General features: G+C 37.7%; 3 protein-coding genes across 5 annotated transcripts; 1 reads left to right on the top strand and 2 right to left on the bottom strand.

Annotated features, from left to right (window-relative positions):
* Positions 1-53: 53 nt before the first annotated feature.
* LOC120722992 (GTPase IMAP family member 4-like) lies at positions 54-1,932 on the top strand. Of its 2 annotated transcripts, none has more exons than XM_040014214.1 (3): positions 54-268; positions 372-1,091; positions 1,158-1,932. In XM_040014214.1, the coding sequence occupies exons 1-3, from the start codon at positions 247-249 to the stop codon at positions 1,277-1,279; spliced, it is 864 nt and encodes a 287-aa protein (XP_039870148.1). In that variant the 5' UTR covers positions 54-246; the 3' UTR covers positions 1,280-1,932. The 2 variants fall into 2 exon arrangements, with proteins under 2 accessions (XP_039870148.1, XP_039870147.1); XM_040014213.1 differs by having other exon boundaries at positions 56-268; positions 1,146-1,932.
* Positions 1,635-6,998, bottom strand: LOC120722990 (GTPase IMAP family member 4-like). The gene is made up of 3 exons (XM_040014209.1): positions 6,349-6,998; positions 6,101-6,172; positions 1,635-4,072 (listed from the first exon to the last, which is right to left on the bottom strand). The coding sequence occupies exons 1-3, from the start codon at positions 6,356-6,358 to the stop codon at positions 3,141-3,143; spliced, it is 1,014 nt and encodes a 337-aa protein (XP_039870143.1). The 5' UTR covers positions 6,359-6,998; the 3' UTR covers positions 1,635-3,140.
* A 140-nt stretch (positions 6,999-7,138) lies between these two features.
* On the bottom strand, positions 7,139-12,414 carry LOC120722991 (GTPase IMAP family member 7-like). 2 transcript variants are annotated; one of them, XM_040014212.1, is made up of 4 exons: positions 12,360-12,414; positions 11,853-11,966; positions 10,847-11,406; positions 7,139-9,154 (listed from the first exon to the last, which is right to left on the bottom strand). In XM_040014212.1, the coding sequence occupies exons 2-4, from the start codon at positions 11,944-11,946 to the stop codon at positions 9,002-9,004; spliced, it is 807 nt and encodes a 268-aa protein (XP_039870146.1). In that variant the 5' UTR covers positions 11,947-11,966; positions 12,360-12,414; the 3' UTR covers positions 7,139-9,001. The 2 variants fall into 2 exon arrangements, with proteins under 2 accessions (XP_039870146.1, XP_039870145.1); XM_040014211.1 differs by lacking the exon at positions 7,139-9,154 and having other exon boundaries at positions 10,096-11,406.
* Between the last annotated feature and the right edge of the window lie 7,561 nt (positions 12,415-19,975).

The following is a 19,975-nucleotide window of genomic DNA, read 5'->3' as shown; positions in this document are numbered from 1 at the left end:
AGCAAATTAAAATGCTATTTTGAGCCTACTTATCAACATCTTACCTAAAGTTCTAGTTTCATTTTTGAAACCTCTGTGCTGTGAATAGTTTCATTTCACTGAAAACCACTGTGGTGAGCAAGAGTTTCATTTCACTGGAAAACACTGTGTTGGAGAGAGCCAGAGACAAAGAACGATAGAGGGTGACTGGCAGAATAACAGACAGGTTCTGTGGTTTTTCCTATTCCTCTTTTTCCCTACAGCAAGATGGGTTTAACCACGACTGAAGGTTGGTATTTTTACTTTTGTGCATGCACGTGTTTTCTAACATGCTTATGTAATCTGATACAGAACCCATGAGTTGTTTTGATTTTTAAAATCGATCCCCACAGACTCCTCTCCAGTGATCGGTGACTTAAGGATTGTTCTGCTGGGGAAAACTGGCTCAGGAAAGAGTGCAACAGGGAATACTATCCTGGGTTACAAAGCTTTTGACGAAGGAATATCTCCATCTTCTGTAACAAAGATGTGTAAGAAAGTGACTGGACATTTTGATGAAAGAACTGTGAGTGTTGTTGACACCCCTGGGATCTTTGACACATCAATTAAAGAAGAGGAACTGAAAAAGGAAATAGAAAAATGTATAATGCTGTCTGTCCCAGGACCCCATATGTTTCTGCTAGTGATCAGATTGGATGTGCGCTTCACAGAAGAAGAGAAGAGTTCTGTTAAATGGATCAAAGAAAACTTTGGGGATGAAGCCTCAAAGTATACAGCAGTGCTTTTCACAAGGGGTGATCAGTTGAAAGAAACATCCATTGAAAACTACTTAGAGCAAAGTCCTGATCTGAAGGAGCTCATCGCTGAGTGTAAAGCTGGGTATGTTGTATTTGACAACACATGCAAGAATAATCGCACTCAGGTAGCTGATCTGTTTGAAAAGATAGACCAGACAGTGCAATTAAACGGGAACCATTACACCAGCAGCAAATACGAAGAGGCCCAGAAACAGATGAATCGGAACAAATGGTGGCGCAAATGTGGAGACACATTGAACTCTGCAGGTGATTATTTGCTTGTGGCAGGAGCGGCAGCTGCTGCACCTGCAGTTGGTGCTGCTGTAATGGCAGCAGCACCTGAAGTTGGTGCTGCTGTAATGGCAGCAGCACCTGCAGTTGGTGCTGCTGTAATGGCAGAGAAAGCAGCAGTCGCATCCGTTCGGCCTCTATTAATGCTTGTAGGAGTAGGGATTGTTAAAGGCATTGGGGGCTGGATCAGACCTAAAACAGAGAACAGCTAAGTATTACCAAGCCACGACCTTTATGAAGTCTCTTTATGAAGAAGAGGCTTTTGTATACAAGGACAAATTCATGCTTGATATTATACCTGCTGTTTTAAACTTTATGAAGATCATCAGGTTTGGTGTACGGTTTATTTCATAATGCTTTTTTTTTTTTATTATGCAATAGTTTGTTTCCATAGATAATCAAAAAAAGAGAATATTTATTGAAAACATATAGTTATGTAGAGGTGAAGCAAAAAGAAAATGATTCAACATCTCTTAATCATATTTTAATCTGCGTTGTCACTACTCTCTCATCTTTGTATTGTATTACAACATTTACAGCACTTTAAAAAAAAGAAATACTACTTAAAATTTGTTTTTCTTCTACAATGGTGCGACTTATTCAAATCATCTGTTGTGTAATGATAGACAAGCTGGACTATGTACCTGAAGTCATCTGATACTTATGGTTCATTACAGATATTTACTGTAAATTATTGTCAGGATTGGGTTTTTTGTTTTTAAATTTAATGTATGGTCTCATTTACAGTTTTATATTTAATTTTACTATAAAAGGGCATTTGAAAGTACATTTTCCACTAAAATCAATGCCATTTCTTGTGCTAATGCCTTCTTTCATTGTTTTAAATAAAGTCATCCACTCTGTACCAGAATGTCATTAGTTCTTTTTTGCTCATGCCCCACCACCAAGATTGTGCAAAGACCTCCATGTTGAAATTCATCAGTCTTGCTGATATACAACACTAATCATACACTGGCTGACAGCTAAATTACCATGTTATGATATCACATTCAAACTGCATTAAAATAATTAGATTTTACACTTGGTCTGGTTTAGGCTATATGAAAGGTCATAAGGTTTTCTTGGCATAAATGGATGGAAATAAACACAAAATGCATAATAAATAAACAAACCGCACTTATGACAAATGAAACTGAAACAAGAAATGATTCCTGGTACAAGTTTTCTTGTAAGATTCATTAGCAAATAATACATAACACTCATTCCATTGCAGGTATTAGTCAAACAGATGAAAATAGACCAATCTAACCTGTAATACAGGGTTGTAGGTGTAGTTGGCATTTAAAATATAACCTGTACATTTGAAGCACCACAACTCAGTTTACAACCTTTTCACATCTGAACACACCCTTTATTTGATACTGCGCCTCCTTTCATTTGTAATTTTAAATAAATAATGTTCAGCTTCAGTGTGTTTTGTTCTTAATTGCAGAACAAGTAGCAGTGTCCTTACTTTGATCCTTTTGTGGCTGACAGAAACTAACTACCATTCATTTTAACATCTGTGCCTATCATGTTTGTACTGATGGTATGCACTGACATTGTTGTAGTGGCAGGACAATGAGGACTTGCTCTGTTTCCGCAGACGTGATGGGTCAATGGACGTCTACCATTGTTTCTCATTTCCTTTGGGGAAATGAGCTCAGAATGCTACTAATAAAAAGTAAAGGAAGCAGTGTGTCAGTTTCTGCGCATTTTAACAGTTATAAGTTACCAAGGTATAATCTATAGGTGAAAAAACTTTTTACATTTGGGTTTTAATATTAATTATTTTGAATCCTACTAAAGAGCCAAAAGAAGTGATACTCACATTCATATATAAGATGTAAATGATAAAAAAGACAAACAAGCACATTTCATACCATTTGTTTACTATTAGCTTTAAATTCACATACTCGTTTTGAAACAGAAACAGAACCTAAACAAGTCACTTACACATAGTTCCAAACCATAATGTGTGGGATACTAATACTGTGTATGGAATATTTCTGTTTTTTATTCAGTGACACAAACTGTAGCCGAACAATATCCTTGCCACTACCCTCCATCTTGTTATACAGGCACGTTTGCTTTAGCCTTGCATTTTATGCCTTTCCAAATGAAAATGGCAGATAAACCGCATAAGATTCCCAGGACAAGTGCAGGGGCGCCTAGAGCCAGGGCTACTGTGGTGTTAGCTCCCACTGCAATGACCACCCCAGCAAACACCAAGACAACAGCAGAAGCTGCGGCCACGCGTATATTCTTTCTTTGAACCTTTTTCTTCCTGATTTTCTTTTCCTCCTGCTTCTGTCTCTCTGCATCCCATATTTTCCTTTCCTCCTCTTTCTTCTGTTCCTCCTCTTGCTTCCTCCGCTCCTCCTCCTCTCTCAGCTTCCTCTGGGCTTTCTCATACATTTCATTCGTGTAGTGCTTACCGCCGTTATCCTGTACCATTTCCTTGATCATGTTGATCAGCTCTTTTACCTGCACGCGGTCATCCACGTCAGTGTTGTTGAAAGCATGATATCTGCGTCCAAATGTGATCGAGAGTCTCCGCAGCTCCTTGCACTCCTTCAGAGCATTGTCAGCTTTAGCTTGATCTTTACACGTAAACAGCATGATTGTGTACATGGAAGCATCGTCTCCAAAGTTATCTTGGATCCACTTAACAGCATTTCTTTCCTCTTCCGTGAACCTTACTCCAAGCCGGATTACCAGTAGGAAAGCATGAGGGCCAGGAACTGACATTTTGACACACTCCTCTATTCTGACTTTTAATTCTTCCTCTGAGATGCCTGTATCAAACAGACCCGGAGTGTCAATAACCTGCACCAAGGTCCCATCCACTTCCCCACTATGTATCTCACAGTGTTTGGTCACAGACACAGAGCTGGGATCCTCTTTGAAGGCAATTCTTCCAAGGATAGTGTTTCCTGTTGCACTCTTCCCTGATCCAGTCTTTCCCACTAAGACTATCCTCAAACCTCCAGACAAATCCAGACCTGTGGTAAAAACAACAGACACAGAATTACTGGCATTTACAAAAAAAAAATGAATCCTTTCTTTTCTGCCTTGTTAGTCTTAAGTTAGTGTGTTTTTTTGTTGTTGTTTTTTAATTTAATCTCTGGACTGTCTGGAGAAAAAAAATCCTTTAGCATATTTTCCTTGAAATATACTATTCATTCATTTGTTGTTATTTAAAAAAAAAAAAAAAGTAAATAAAACAACATTTATATATTGTTGTTAGTTACTGTTCTTACTGTCTTGGAGCTCCTGTGATCTGTGACCAAATAATTTCCCCTGGGATTAGGAAAGTATTCTGATTCTGATACATACAGTTGTGGTCAAAAGTTTACACACACTTGTAAAGAATATAATATAATGGCTCTACCGAGTGTCCCGTTATTTCTAAAACTCTGATTTTTCTCTGATAGAGTGATTGGAACAGATACTTCTTTGTCACAAAAAACATTCATGAAGTTTGGTTCTTTAATGACTTTATTGTGGGTTAACAGAAAAAAGTGATCACATCTGCTGGGTCAAAAATATACATACAGCAGTGCTAATATTTGGTTACATGTCCCTTAGCCATTTTCACTTCAATTAGGCGCTTTTGGTAGCCATCCACAAGCTTCTGGTTGAATCTTTGACCACTCCTCTTGACAGAATTGGTGCAGTTCAGTTAAATTTGATGGCTTTCTGACATGGACTTGTTTCTTCAGCATTGTCCACGTTTTCAATGGGGTTTAAGTCAGGACTTTGAGAAGGCCATTCTAAAACCCTTATTCTAGCCTGATTTAGCCATTCCTTTACCACTTTTGATGTGTGTTTGGGGTCATTGTCCTGTTGGAACACCCAACTGCGCCCAAGACCCAACCTTCATGCTGATGATTTTAGGTTATGTTGAAGAATGTGAAGGTAATCCTCCTTCTTCATTGTCCCATTTACTCTCTGTAAATCACCAGTTCCATTGGCAGCAAAACAGCCCCACAGCATAATACTCCCACCACCATGCTTGATTGTAGGCATGGTGTTCTTGGGGTCAAAGGCCTCACCTTTTCTCCTCCAAACATATCGCTGGGCATTGTGGCCAAAAAGCTCGATTTTTGTTTAGTCTGACCACAGAACTTTCCACCAGAAGGTCTTATCTTTGTCCACGTGATCAGCAGCAAACTTCAGTCGAGCCTTAAGGTGCCGCTTTTGGAGCAAGGGCTTCCTTCTTGCACGGCAGCCTCTCAGTCCATGGAGATGCAAAACACGTTTAACTGTGGACAATGACACCTGTGTTCCAGCAGCTTCTAATTCTTGGCAGATCTGCTTTTTGGTGATTCTCGGTTGACTCTTTACCCTCCTGACCAATTTTCTCTCAGCAGCAGGTGATAGCTTGCATTCTCTTCCTGATCTTGGCAGTGATGAAACAGCGCCATGCACTTTATACTTACAAACAATTGTTTGCACTGTTGCTCTTGGGACATGCAGCTGCTTTGAAATGGCCCCAAGTGACTTTCCTGACTTGTTCAAGTCAATAATTCGCTTTTTCAGATCCATGCTGAGCTCCTTTGACTTTCCCATTGTAGCATTTGTGGGCGTTTGTATCCAATGAGCCCTATTTAACCTGTCTAAGAGAAGTCACCAGCTGTAGTCACTCATAATCACTCACAAGAAGTTAAGAGGCCACGCTATGAAGCTCAGTTCACTGACAACTTTCTAAGTCACCAAAATTGCTAATTCATGTTGCTGTATGTATAATTTTGACCCAGCAGATGTGATCACTTTTTTCTGTTAACCCATAATAAAGTCATTAAAGAACCAAACTTCATGAATGTTTTTTGTGACAAAGAAGTATCTGTTCCAATCACTCTATCAGAGAAAAATCAGAGTTTTAGAAATAACGGGACACTCAGTAGATCCATTATGTTATATTCTTTACAAGTGTATGTAAACTTTTGACCACAACTGTAATTACTGAAATTAGAGTAGAACAGCTACTAGTAGAGTCGAGTGACTAGAGAGAAAATGAAGGAGCATACCATCAAAGTTTTTCAGACCACACCCATCAGACCGAGGTAGAGTTTTCTGCTTCTTTTCTCTGAGTTGTATTTCTGTCACAAGTTACACCATTGAGAGAAAAAAAGGTAAGATTAATCACTGACATCTTTAAGAAGGTCTGTATCTTTTTGACTTTGCCTCTTTTGCCCTTTTCAGTGTATCAATATCACATCCTAGAGTAATTAAATAATTAGTGCATTTTTAAACTAGTTCAGAGAGATGATCTTACCTTCAGCCATTACTTCAGATCTTGCTTTATATGTCCCAGGTGGCCAAGTCAGTTTTTTCAGACCTGAGTTCTGAACTTAGACAAGACAAACGTAGACTGTGTCTCGACACATTTCACATTAACTTTGTGGGAAACTTCTGGAAGCCTAGGCACCGGGGGCTTCCCATTTCCTTGTATTGTCTTCAGTTTGAAATGTGAAAACTGCCTGTGTAGGCTGTCCACAGCCCTCTAAATATGGTTAACAGGTTTGTGTTTGGACATTGCTGAGAAGTTTTCACAGCAAACCAACAAAAATATTAAGGTTTCTCATTTAATCGCGTAAGAATATTTTATTATTTATATAAAATGTATATATTTTACAATAACTCTATAATGACTTTGCTCTCTTTTTAAAGGAGAGATATTCTTGACCCCCTCATGCTCAAGTTCATCTTATTCTTTTTTTTAAAAAATGTAAAGAAATTTAAAATAAAAGAAAAGGATCTGTCTGAGCCTAGAGTTGTAGGTCAGTACAGATGAAAATGGTTTTACTTTGGTAGATGTTTGGTATTTGAAGTAATAATAATGACAGATTGCATTTATATAGCGCTTTTTGAGACCCTCAAAGCACTTTACAATTCCACTATTCATTCACACATTGGTGGAGGCAGCTACAGTTGTAGCCACAGCTACCTGGGGTAGACTGACAGAAGCGAGGCTGCCATATCGTGCCATCGGCCCCTCTGGCCATCACCAGTAGGCAGTACGTGAAGTGTCTTGCCCAAGGACACAACGACCGACACTGTGCGAGCCAGGGCTCGAACCGGCAACCTTCCGATTATAAGATGAACTGCCAACTCTTGAGCCACGATCACCCATAAGCAAAGTCTCTTGTTTGTTTCCCATTTTAATTGACAAAAAAAGTGAAACTATAAACAAACAGTCAATAGGTAAATAAGAATGGAAGACAAGTGTATTCAAAAATTCCTTTCATGCGGATGAATGGAATGCACAAACATTTTAAAAGTACATGTTATTGAAAGTTATTATTCGCCACATTCTTAGCCATTATTTTCACTTTTTTCCATCATAGAACTCACACCTAAGGAAAAAGGTCCATTGTGCCATTTAATTGAATGTGTCCAAGTGCTCCAACTAATGTCACCAGAACATATGAGGGGCAACATGCTTCTACACCAAAAGGTCCCTGGCAAGTCTTCGCTCTAGTCTTTGCTTCCCCCCGCACATTTACTCTAGGTTTCCTATCTTATTGATGTAGTAATACCATCCATTGAATATTACTATGTTCTCTGTTTAACCTAGAATTTCCCTGACTTGGAATCGATTCTAACTCGGGTCATTAAAGAGAGAATATCTTCTCTGAGTCACATATTAGTTTCTTTACATTTTTTGTTCTCTTTCACATAACCATCAAAGGATTTACCCTCAAGCAAAACAGCATCTGTAAGCAGGACTATGGTTTATGTGGAAGCATCTGCAACAACAGTATCCTGAATCCGCTTCACAGTGTCCTGCTACTCTTGTCTGAACCTCAGTTCAGACTGATCACTAAAAGGAAAGTGTGATGTCCAAGAACTGATTGCTCAATACACTCCTCAGTGTTTACGGTCACTTCATCTTTGCCACTGAATGGTGTGCTACAGAATAATTCAGAAAGTCTGCAACTCTACTGTTGAACTGATACACTTAAAAAACCAACCAAATATAATCTAGAATTAAATAGATATCATCACTTACAAGGAGTGTAAGCTTATGAATCATCTTAATAAAAAGTAGCTCAGTGTGCCCTACCTAGTACAAATGAGTGGCGGAGACATTAGAGGTCTTTCTGAAAGTGCTATAATTAAGTTCAAGGATATAATTCCTCCACTGTTATCCTCTTTACCCCAACTCCCAACCACCACTGTTTGTTTCACACAGCAAAAATGTACAGTAAAGCTAAAGACATTTTGTAGCATTATGTTTCAGATTTAATGTAAGATAATATACAATAATATTATTTAATATCTATTCCTATTTCAAAATATACAAATAAAAGCTTATTTTTTCAAACCAAGCCAATTTCACTATGCCTGATGTGCAGAGAAAAATTACATATTTGTTTGGTGGTGTGCCGTGTGATTTTTCTAATGTGAAATATGTGCAGTGGCTCCAAATGGTTGGGAAACACTGTCTTAGAATATACACCACCTGGAGGAAAATGTGGCTTTGAATTTGCACTATATACATAAATTTGAACTGAACTAAATGAGGATGGTTCTATTGTTCTACATTGTTACAGTGCGATGAATTTAAAATATTAATATATCTACAAATCTGTTTCACAGTTGTTTCACATATTCTTAAATTGTGATTTGACAAAAAAATACTCTATTAAAAAACAGTCACATTAGATTAGAAATGAATGCAACATAAAGTAAATATAAAGTGAATTGAAACGTAATTTAAAACCACCTAATTCCAAATGACAAAGATTTGATGCCCAGTGTGTTAGCCATTATATATTGGCCTTTTTGTTTTATAAAGGTGTAAGGCCCAAGTAAGCATACTTATTATGCAATTAAAGCCAAGTCCTGAAGCTACTGCCATGAGAAAAGGTGAGGTATAAAACAGCCCTGCACCCAAAAGTGCTGCAGATGTATATAATATCATTTTACACCACTCTTTTAATTTGATCCTCTCCTCTTCTTTCCCTTTTTCTTTGCTCTTCCTCCCTCCTCCTCGTTTCCCTTTCTTCTTCAAGCCTCTTCTGGGCTGTCTCATACATCTCATTGGTGTAGTGACTTCCTCCATTCAATTCCACCATGTCCTCTATTTTATCTACATACACAAATATGAAGCAATTTCACAATACGTAAAATTATTCAACAAATGCTTCCCTCCGAACCTAAATTAATAGTGACTATTTACGCAAAATTTATTAAGGTGAGCTTCACGGATCGGATAAATGTTTGAAAAAAACAAGTAACGCCCCCTTCGCTCACTTACAGAACTTTAAATGCGCGTGCACCAATCGCCCAATGTACAAAGCTGGCAGTCTGAACTGTTGTTCAATTGATATTCTACAAATACTATTGCTGCTATCACTTGACAAAACATTAAACACCTTGTTCCTCCCCTAATGGAGATTGTGCACAGGGCACACAAGCTGATGATCATCAGCTTGTGTGAACTAAGTAGAGCTAAGTGATCCGGGCTAAATGCTACGCCAAGGTTAACGGTGTTACCACTAAAGACGACGTACATCTATTTCTAAGAGCTGTGCAACACAGCCAGGAGCCTTACGAACATAACACCAGGCACTTTTAACTCACTAATGGTGAAGAGACGTTATAAAACAAGCGTTTCGGCAGGTTGCCACATACCTCTGTTAATTTGCACCACGTTTGCAAAAGTTCCTAACGAGTTCTGTCCGCACTTCACAAAAAACGCCTCCAGCTTGTTTGGCGCTGTGAAGCTTTTAATATGAAGCAGCAGCAGCAGGAAGGTGATAGGTTTGTATCAGCGGTAGCTTCACCAGTTTTGAATCAACTGTTGAATTCCGTTTCAGTGCAAGAATCGTTCATCTATCAAAATATTTAAATGTTTTATTTTTAAAGTACCCGTCCAAGTGCTTCCTCAGGTGTGCAGTAGCTGTTAGGTCAGCAGCTTCTTTCACGAAACACATTAATTTCACTGAAGAACACTACTTAAACCAATGAGGAATGACTGACTGAGGAGACTAAGTATGAAAATGAAAACCAGCCATTATAATTTAAACATTTATTTTATTGTTGCAAAATTATACACTGAAAAACCTTTGGATAAACAAACCCCTGCCCCTAACAGAGAAAGCATGCACATTTTCATCTTATTTTAAAATTAAAAAGGTAGTAGTTCAAGTAGTGATTGCTGAAAACTATTTCTAAACTCACTTCTGGATCTTTTTTTTAATTTCCAAGTTCCTCTGTCTATATGACAGAAGATGATAGAAGTTAAGTCATACTAAGGATCATATAAATGACTCAGTAGAGTAAAATAAATATGCTATATGAACAGACTACAAAGTATTTGTTTTTTTACGTAGTCAGTTTTATGTAACACAAAACCCTGTCAAGTGATTGGTTAGAAATCGCACCACAGTATTATATAATAAAAAGTACAACCATCACTGGATGCATGACTTATTTTTTTCTTTGCTGGAGGAGTGGTGTAGGTTTAGTGGTCCTATCTCCCACACTTAAGTAAACATTCCCATTGTGCAATTTAACTGAGAATATCCAAGTGCTCCCCCTATTCCCATGAGAGCATATGATGAAAGGTATGCTCCTGCACCAAAAAATCCCACAGAAGCGATACCAAGCAATTTACACCACTTGTTTAATTTGATCCTCTCCTCTTCTTCCCTTTTTCTTTGCTTTTCCTCCCTCCTCCTCTTTTCGCTTTTTTCTACAAGTCTCTTCTGGGCTGTCTCATACATCTCATTGGTGTAGTGACGTCCTCCATTCAATTCCACCATTTGCTCTATTTTATCTAGAAGATTTTTGACCTGTTTTCTGCTTTCTTTCTGATTATTGATGAGTGAATGATACCTTCCTCCACACTTGTTTATCAGTCTTTGTAGATGTTTACTTTCTTTTACATAGTCTTTCACTGATTTATCCTGCAGCAGATCACCATGTGTAAACAGAACTATGATGTATGTGGAAGCATCTGAACCAAAGTTTTCTTCAATCCACGTGACAGTATCCTGTTCCTCTTGTGTGAACCTTGACTTCAGGCTGATGACTAAAAGGAAAGCATGCGGTCCAGGAACTGACTGTTCAATGCACTCCTCAATTTTTGCTTTCACTTCATCTTGTGTTTTGCTTGTGTCAAACAGCCCTGGAGTGTCAATCACAACAAATTTTCTTCCACTTTTGTCTACCTCTTTTCTGAGACAGCCGTCAGTAACAGACTCAGGTGAAATGTCCTCTTTGAAAGCATTTGTATCCCCCAGAATGGTGTTTCCAGATGCACTCTTTCCTGATCCTGTTTTACCAACCAGGATGATTCTCCGTTCTTTATGATTTGCAGAGCCTGAGGAAAATTAATGATAACATTTGAATTATTTGAAGGAGTGTGCATGACTAACATGACTTTTTAAAACCATGTTTTAGGGTAAAGTGAGAAAAGTCTCTGATACAGTTGAAGCTTTTCAGGTAGGTTCACTGACACTAGTGATTCTGTAGTCTCATACTTGCAGCTTTTATATGCTGGTGACCACTTAAATTGAAGTTGTTGTAGATGTTCACTGAAAAAAAAACCAGACTCCAAAAACAGATATGTTGTCTGAACAAGGCAAAGTCCAAAACTAGGTTAGTTATTCATATGTGTTGATTAAAAATATATTTAAATGAACACAATGAAATATATTAGAAAGAAATCTTCTTCAAATTAAGTCATTTATACTACAGCATAGGTGAACACTTGTTATGTTTATGTATTCATGACAAACCAGCTGTACAAGTTCTTATTCTGCTTACCTCTGTATTGACTTTGGCAGTCAGCAGTTTGTCCACATAATGTCAGTAACACAAGCAGGATGCATCCCTGGATCCAAGCTTTTGCTGCCAACATTTTAGGAAACTCTCAAAAAACTTTACATAGAAAAGAAAAAAGGAAAAGCATTAAAGGAAAGTCTTTCTAATTATGGAGTGCCAGGACTGCCATAATGCATTAATTAAATACACCATTAAATAATTAATTAAAATTGGAATTAATTAATTAAATAAATAGTTATGACACATGTAATTAATTAATTATTGACACATTTAATTAATTATTTAATGGTGTATTTAATTAATGCATTATGGCAGTCCTGGCACTCCATATCTAATCAGATCACAAGTAGATGTTGAACTACACTGAAAATATATGTTGAATAAATCATGCCCCAAATTGGTTGTTTATACATGTAGACTTTTTACAGAAACTCTATCAATAAAATCCGTCTTCTATTGAAATATTTAAAGGTTCTATTTTGAACGTACCTGTGCAAGGACTTTCTCTTGTGTACAGTAAACTGCTGGGTCACTAGAATCTTTCAAAGCAGACAGGACACGCCCACTTTGAATTTCCAAGGAAAACAATACTTAAACCAATGCGGAATGGTCGGCTGAGCAGCACCAGCCAGTGATGACAAGATGAATAGCATCATGTTCAAGTGAAAAACGTGTGACGGTAGGTCTGCTTTCTCCAGAAAATGAATGCATTGAAACAAAAATAGTTTTGCATATGAAATAAAAAAATTATACAGTCATTTAAAGAAAAAAATACGTTGACCTCTATAACTTGATTAATACAGATGTGAAGAGCAGGTTTGTGGGAAATTACATTTTTTTTCACAAATACCCTTTTATAACCTAGTTTGTCTCACATAATTGATAGTGACTATAGAACACCAGCAAAATAGGCAAGCATTCAGTAGGTAAGTAAATATATAAATTATATTAGAACAAGAAGTCATTAGAAATAAAATGAAAATCAGCCTTTTTTATTAGAACAATGATTTTATTTTTTCCACAATTATACAGAGAAACTGTTGAATCAAATAAACCCCTGCACCAACGGAGAAAACACCCGCATTTTTATTTTATTTGAATATTAACATACTAGTAATTCAAGTAGTGATTACTGAAAACTTTTTCTTAATTTATTCTTAGATCTTTTTTGAACGTTTAAACTTGTTTCAACCTTAAGAAACAACGCTCAACTTTTTTTTTGAAAACTAGGTCACATTAAAATCCAACATCAGTTCCTCGAATTCAGTGAAGTCATGCTACAAACATGGTTCTATAACTACAGGGAAAAAGTTTAAAATTACATACAAGTATGATTTCAAATTCAGAACCATTAGCCTGACTCCGGAAAACAGATTTGTTGGATGAACGAGGAAAAGTACAACACTAAGCTATTTTTAATGTCTTTTCATGTTCAAGTATTCATGACAAACCAGTTGCACAAGTTTCTGTACCACTTACCTTTGTATTTATTTTGACAGTGAGCAGTGTGTCCACAGAGTGTAAGTAGGACAAGTAAAATGCATGCTTGGATAAATGTTTGTGCTGCTGTCATTTCAGCCAACTCTCAAAGACTTTACAAAGACAAGAAAAGATATGAAAAGTATCAACAAAATACATTTTCTGGTAAAATATTGAACCTGTGCAAGTACTTTCTCGGGCATGCAATAAGTTGTTAGGTCAACAGATTCTTTTCTAAAAGGCAGAACACATCCACTGTTACACTGAAAACAATAACCAATGAGGAATCACCAGCTGAGCAGCCTAAGTAATGAAGAAGCTGAAGAAGCCAGCCAGTGATGAGAATAATAATAATGTTTAAGTGAACACTGTTTTAGTGTGTTTGTATGTGTGCTTTATCCAGAAAACATCAGAAATTCATTAAAACGAAATCATTTTGCTTATTAAATTTAATAAAACAATAATTTAAAGAAAAAATAGGTTGACCTTTTTTAACCTGACTCCTATGGATGTGACAAGCAGGTTGGTGAGTATCTACAAGTTGCTTTTAAACATAACAACTGGTCTTATTTTCTTTCTGCAGGATTTACAAAAAGATAATAGGGAAATAACAACTTTTAGACACAATAATTCATATATATTCTTATATATAATATAATGTACAAGAAAATCTGAGAAAGCAAAACTCTCTTTCCCAGAATGCCCTGGGCTCTTCTTGTTTTTCCAAGGCGGCAAACTGGGAAAGTGGAATGGAGGGGTACAGAACTCAGCCCATGCAAATCAGATGCACCTGTGTCTCCCTCATCAAACAAAGATAGAGGTTGGCTGTGGGTGAGTGCTTGTACTGTGCCCCTGGGCCATTTTATTAACACTTGCCCCATGTGGCCAAAAGAGACTGCTCGTCAGTAACGGTGGGGATACTGACAGGCAATGAAAAAGATCCCCTCTAAACTGATCCTCTCTAAACGTGATTCCCTTCACCCTCCAACTACTTATTGATTAAGGTTCTGAGTAAAACTTATTTTATTAAACCCCGGCACAATCGCGGCTATCACACACAAAGCTCAAACCAGTCTCACTCGCACTCTCACGAAACACACTGAAAAAATATGATTTGTGTTTAAGCCCCAATTACTCCAGTTATACTCCGTCACCCCGGCTACAAACTCACACCCTATACCTCGATTGGTAAAAGAATTGTGTTCCAGGGTGAAGTTGGTTTTGTCATGAAAACTGTTTACGATCCGCGGCCCCCAACTTACCTTCCTGTACCTTCACTGTACAAGCCCCACCCACCTAATGTCTCATCCACGCCCCCTGTGTACCAGGATTTAGCATAAGTTTTTCATAAGGATCTTGTCTTGTCTTTCCTTCCACACCGACCCTATGACTGTGCTATTGACCTGTTACCCAGCGCACCACTTCCTACATGTAAGCTGTAGAGTTTGTCAAAGCCCACACGTGAGATGATGAAAAAATACATAACAGACTCTCTGGCCGAAGGTTTCTTTTAGCCGTCTTCCTCTCATCTCTGTGCTGTTTTTTTCTTTGTGGAAAAGAAAGTTAAGTCCCTTCAGCACTGCATAGATTTTTGAGGATTAAACATGATTACTGTGAAAAATAAGTACCCTTTGCCACGTCTTTCCTATGCTTGAAAGTCGTTACAGGGCGCAACCATTTTCAACAAATTGGATCTCTGCAATGCCTACCACCTGGTAAGGATTAGAGAGGGGGACGAGTGAAAGATAGCCTTCAACCCTCACCTTGGACACTTTGAGTATCTGGTAATGCCCTTTGGACTGACTAATGCACCTGCTGTTTTTCAGCTCCTGGTAACAAAGTCCTGCGAGATTTCAGAAATCATTTTGTGGTCATGTATCTGGATGACATCCTGATCCTCTCCCAGTTCCTTAGTCATCATGAAGATCATGTAAGGTTAGTTTTGCAAAGATTACTAGAGAACAAGCTGCTCGTGAAGGTTGATGAATGTGAGCTTCATGCAGAGAAGGTCTCCTTTCTTGGCGAAAAGGGACATTTCCATTCCAACTAGTCTTAAGTACAAGCAGTAATGAACTGGCCTATTCCAGAAAACTGCAAACACTTGTAATGGTTCCTTGGCTTTGTTATCTTTTAACACAGATTTATCTGTGACTTCAGTAGAATTGCTTGCTCCTAACCCAACTTATCTCACCTGGTTTCAGTTCCAGTGCAACACCATGGCACAAGATGCCTATGATAATCTCAAACACCGCTTCTCTCAGCTCCCATTTTGTCTTTACCGGAACTCTCCAAACAATTCTTCATGGAGATGGATGCAACAATCTGAAGGTTAAATGCACCCTTGGACTTTCTTTTCTTATCGCCTCTCATCCACAGAACAGAACAATGATGTTGGGTATCGACCAAGTCCATGCACAAAAATCTCATGAGCTTAAACTATCTAAAAATCGCATGGATTACAGTGAGACACTTCAGGTTTAAGCAGATGTCACATTAAACTCACTACATGTCACGTGTTTTTTACACCAAGTACATCTCTTCTTCTTCTGATCATCATCAGCCTTTGTGATCTCATCTTCAATTTTCTTCTGATCTCTTGTAGTCTATTGTCATGCAGCACTTTTCTTTGCAGTCTTCTTTCATTGCTTTCTCTCTGGACCATTGGAAATGTATTTTGGCCCCTTGTTGTAAAACATAGCAAAAGGTAGCTCATCTGTGTGTTCTTGGCTGGTTAAAAAGCTAGGTATTTCTCCTGATTTTGATTCCATTAAAAATTGACCTTAAAAAAAGAATGCAACTATGTGCACAGCCCTCCCTCTAGTGAGCATTAGAAAGCATTGCAACATATATAGTAGCAGGGGTCTAGGTGTCATTTGAAAACTGAATTGGAGACAAAGCATGGGGGTGGAGATCCCCCATCCAGATTTTTTTTTATTGTTCTACATTATTACATCTGTGTGTGTGTGTGTGTGTGTGTGTGTGTGTGTGTGTGTGTGTGTGTGTGTGTGTGTGTGTGTGTGTGTGTGTGTGTGTCCTGAAAGACCAAGTGAGTGAGGGAGACAGATTTTGTTGGCAACAGCTGCTGAATAACTTTCAGAGCACAATAATCTGAGAAGCTAAACCAGAAGAACTGAACAGAGAAGAGAGGCAATGAGTATCTGTGTGAATGTTTTCGCTTGTTTCAGTGTTAACATTATGTTTCTCTTCCATGTAATTGCGTGACAAGCTGCCAGGCTGTCTCCATCCTTATCTCTATGACATGATCTTGCTTTAGCTGCTGTGAATTAACAGCTGATTAGACTGTTGACAAACACAGTCCCCCATGCATAAGGTGTAGACAGCCTTACATTTCCACCTCATGTCTGATAATAGTGGTTCTTAAGGTCCGAACCTATATAGCTCGTTGTAAATGTAAAATACAATAAAGGACCATTCTATTCTATTCTATTCTATTCTATTCTATTCTAAGGAGAGCAGAAATCATACATTACACCAATATATATGTAAGCTACAAAACCATAGATGGGCTTTGCAGCCTGCATGTTTTCTATTCCTATTCAGGGTTTAGGTGTTGAAGCGCTCAGCAAAACACCTTAAAACATCAGTGAAATAGAAAAAGATGATTAAAAATACATTTATATGTTGTGCTGCGAAGCTGAACAAAAAGGAGTATCAGCCCATTTTCCCCATGAGCTACTAACTCAAAGCTTCTAACTTCCAGTTTTAATTTAACCTTAAATTGGCTCTATGCTAATAAAACAACACCTCTCCTTTACTGAGTTACATTCAGTTCTTTTTTTCAATTTCAATTCAATTCAATTTTATTTATACAGCACCAAATCAACACAACGGTCACATCAAGGCAGTTTATATTGCAAGGTAGACCCTAAAATAATTCACGCAATAATAATACATTTCCTGTAAAGCTTTTTGGGGGGAATGTAAAAATGTGAGAATAACAAAATGGATCCACATTGTAGAAATGGGGACTTGTGATTGTGAGCTGCCCTGAGTAGAATAAGAAATGTGGAGGACAAGGCTGAGTAGAAAAACAGCATCACGTTTCAGCAGTCCATGCACTTAAGCAAGCAGTTAACTTATGTGTGTGTGTGTGCCCATTTGTATGTCTATGTGTGTGTCAGAGAACAGAGAGAACAACAGGAACATATGTCAATGCTCCTCACGTGTAGGGACAGGAGCATCTGTTCAGATAAGTGTTTGTGTGTGTGCATGTCTTTATGTGTGTAATGATGGCTCTACAACAACAAAAAAGTATCACTCCACGTGCAGTAAAGTCACTGGCTGGGACCCAAGCAGGAGTGAAAATTGCCAGAGTTTCTTGCAATATGAAGTTCACAGCATGTGACTGCTTCACTGCAAAAACACAACCTGACATTAGAAGCAATCAATCAATGTTAATGAAAGATTATTTTAAACATTTCTATATAATGCATTTCTTTTCACAAAATGTTTATTTCACCGATTCACTGGTGTTACATGCTCTCAAAGATATTCTTGCAAAAGTAAAAGATAAGATTTTTATTATCAGTATATCAGTCTATCTTTGAAATGCCCATGTGGTTTAGCAAATGCAGAGAAACTGAGATTTAAAATTTCTGAACATAAAAGTAATTTCATTTGAGTTGATCATGCTGTTGGTTGTCTTTCAAGGCACATACATTTTACCAACTCCTAACAACAGACAAGAGTTTTTCCCCTATTATATATATGATGTAATTTTATGTAAACATTAGGCTTACGGTATTTTCTGTCATATACCTTGTGCAGAAATACTAGTGATATTTTGAATTGTGTGTTGAATAGTGTAATGTTGAGTTTGTGATCAATGTATTTTTTTCACTGATGATTCACTTTTTTGTTAACTTCTTGATGTTGATGTTGTCATCTCCTGTAGTGTGTGTGTGTGTGTGTGTGTGTGTGTGTGTAGATAACCATGGCCTAATCCAGGTGAATTAACATGTGGAGCTATTGGATTATCTTGTCCTGCAGTCATAATACATACAGTAATCTACACTGACATCAGTTTAGCAGTAAAGGAGTGTAGGGGCAATGATGGCCACTTAGATCAGAAGTCAGAGAAACGTCATTAAAAAATATAATGAGAATTTCAGGTAGTAAATGGTTACCTCTGTACAAAATAAATAAAATGAAAGGTGGACTGTAGGTTTAGACTACAACCTGCATCCACCCAGTCACACAGCGCTTTATCCTACGCTTTTTACCTGTCATCTTGCCCAAGGACACTTTGACACGTGGGTTGGAAAAGCAGGGGCTCCAACCGTTCAGTGCAATACAACCAGCTTTATCTCCTGAGCCACAGCCTCACAACTGCAAAATAAAAGAACAAACAAAAATAAATAAAAACAGGAGTCAGGTCTTAAGCAAACAGTCATTTGTAAATATACATATATATTTTTTTAAATATAGGTGATGAAAATGATACACTATTCTCTGGTGGTAGTTGTGAATGAATACCTTTCAACAAGCAGTTAAAGAATTTAACTTGCAGCTTCGTAAGCTGTGAAAACGACGACATGCATGTCTCATAAACCTACATTTTACTCACACTAAAACATATTAAATGATTAAACTGAGACATTTTATTATTGCCTGGAAATATTAGCTCATTTTGGACATTTTAGACAAAAAATTGGGAGGGTCAAGAAAAGGTTGGAGACTGAAGAGGCAGTTTTACAGAAGTAAAGATGAGTAGTGGTTCATCAATTTGTGTTTATAAATTGTGAAACAATTTCCTTAATGTAACATTGTGAAGACTTTTAATATCTTTCTTTCAGTATTTAATCATCTACAATGCATGATGTCATCAAATTCTCAGATATAGATTCTCAGAATCTGGAGAAATCTCTGTGCGCTAAGGACAAGACCATAAATCACTGTTGGATACCTGTGATCTTCACTCCCTCGGTTAAAACTGTAGTAAAAACAGGCATGATTCTGTCATGGTAATCGCTGCATGGTCTCAGCAGCACTTTCATCATCTGTGAAGACAGTTTGACGTGCCATCCACAAATACAGGGTAAAGCTTTAATTGTGAAAAGAAGGATCAACATGTGAATCTGATTCAGAATGCCGCAATCTCTCACGGCCAAAGCTAATTTTAAATGGACTGAGGCAAAGTGGAAGATGAGGCAAACTGGTCATATGCATCAAAATTTGAAATCCATCTCTAAATTTATGGGGGGGGGGGCATTAATGTCTATAAGATTGGTCATTCATACATCTAGAATGAAAGGTGCTGAAAGGTATTTGCAGGTTTTAGAGCAACATATGCTCACATCTAGATGACATCTTTTTCAGGAAAAGCCATTTATATTTTAGCAAGACCGCTAAACCACATACTGCCTCTGTTACAACAGTATGGGTTTGTATTAGAAGAGTCCGGGTTCTGAACTGGCCTACCTGCAGACCATAACATTCACCAGCTGGAAACATTTGATCTGTTTTCTATGCACTGTTGTGAATAAAATGTGGATGGGGGGGAACGCAATATGCTTGAATACATTGCAATAAAGATTTTTGTCACTTGATTATGCATTTCATTAACCCACTGAATCAACATTTTAGCCCATAATATCCTGATTCTC

This window comes from Simochromis diagramma, unplaced genomic scaffold, assembly GCF_900408965.1.
Source record: "Simochromis diagramma unplaced genomic scaffold, fSimDia1.1 OVJJ01000669.1, whole genome shotgun sequence".
Classification (NCBI taxonomy): domain Eukaryota; kingdom Metazoa; phylum Chordata; class Actinopteri; order Cichliformes; family Cichlidae; genus Simochromis; species Simochromis diagramma.
Note: the sequence above shows the minus strand (reverse complement) of the source record. Positions and strands in the feature narration are given on the sequence as shown.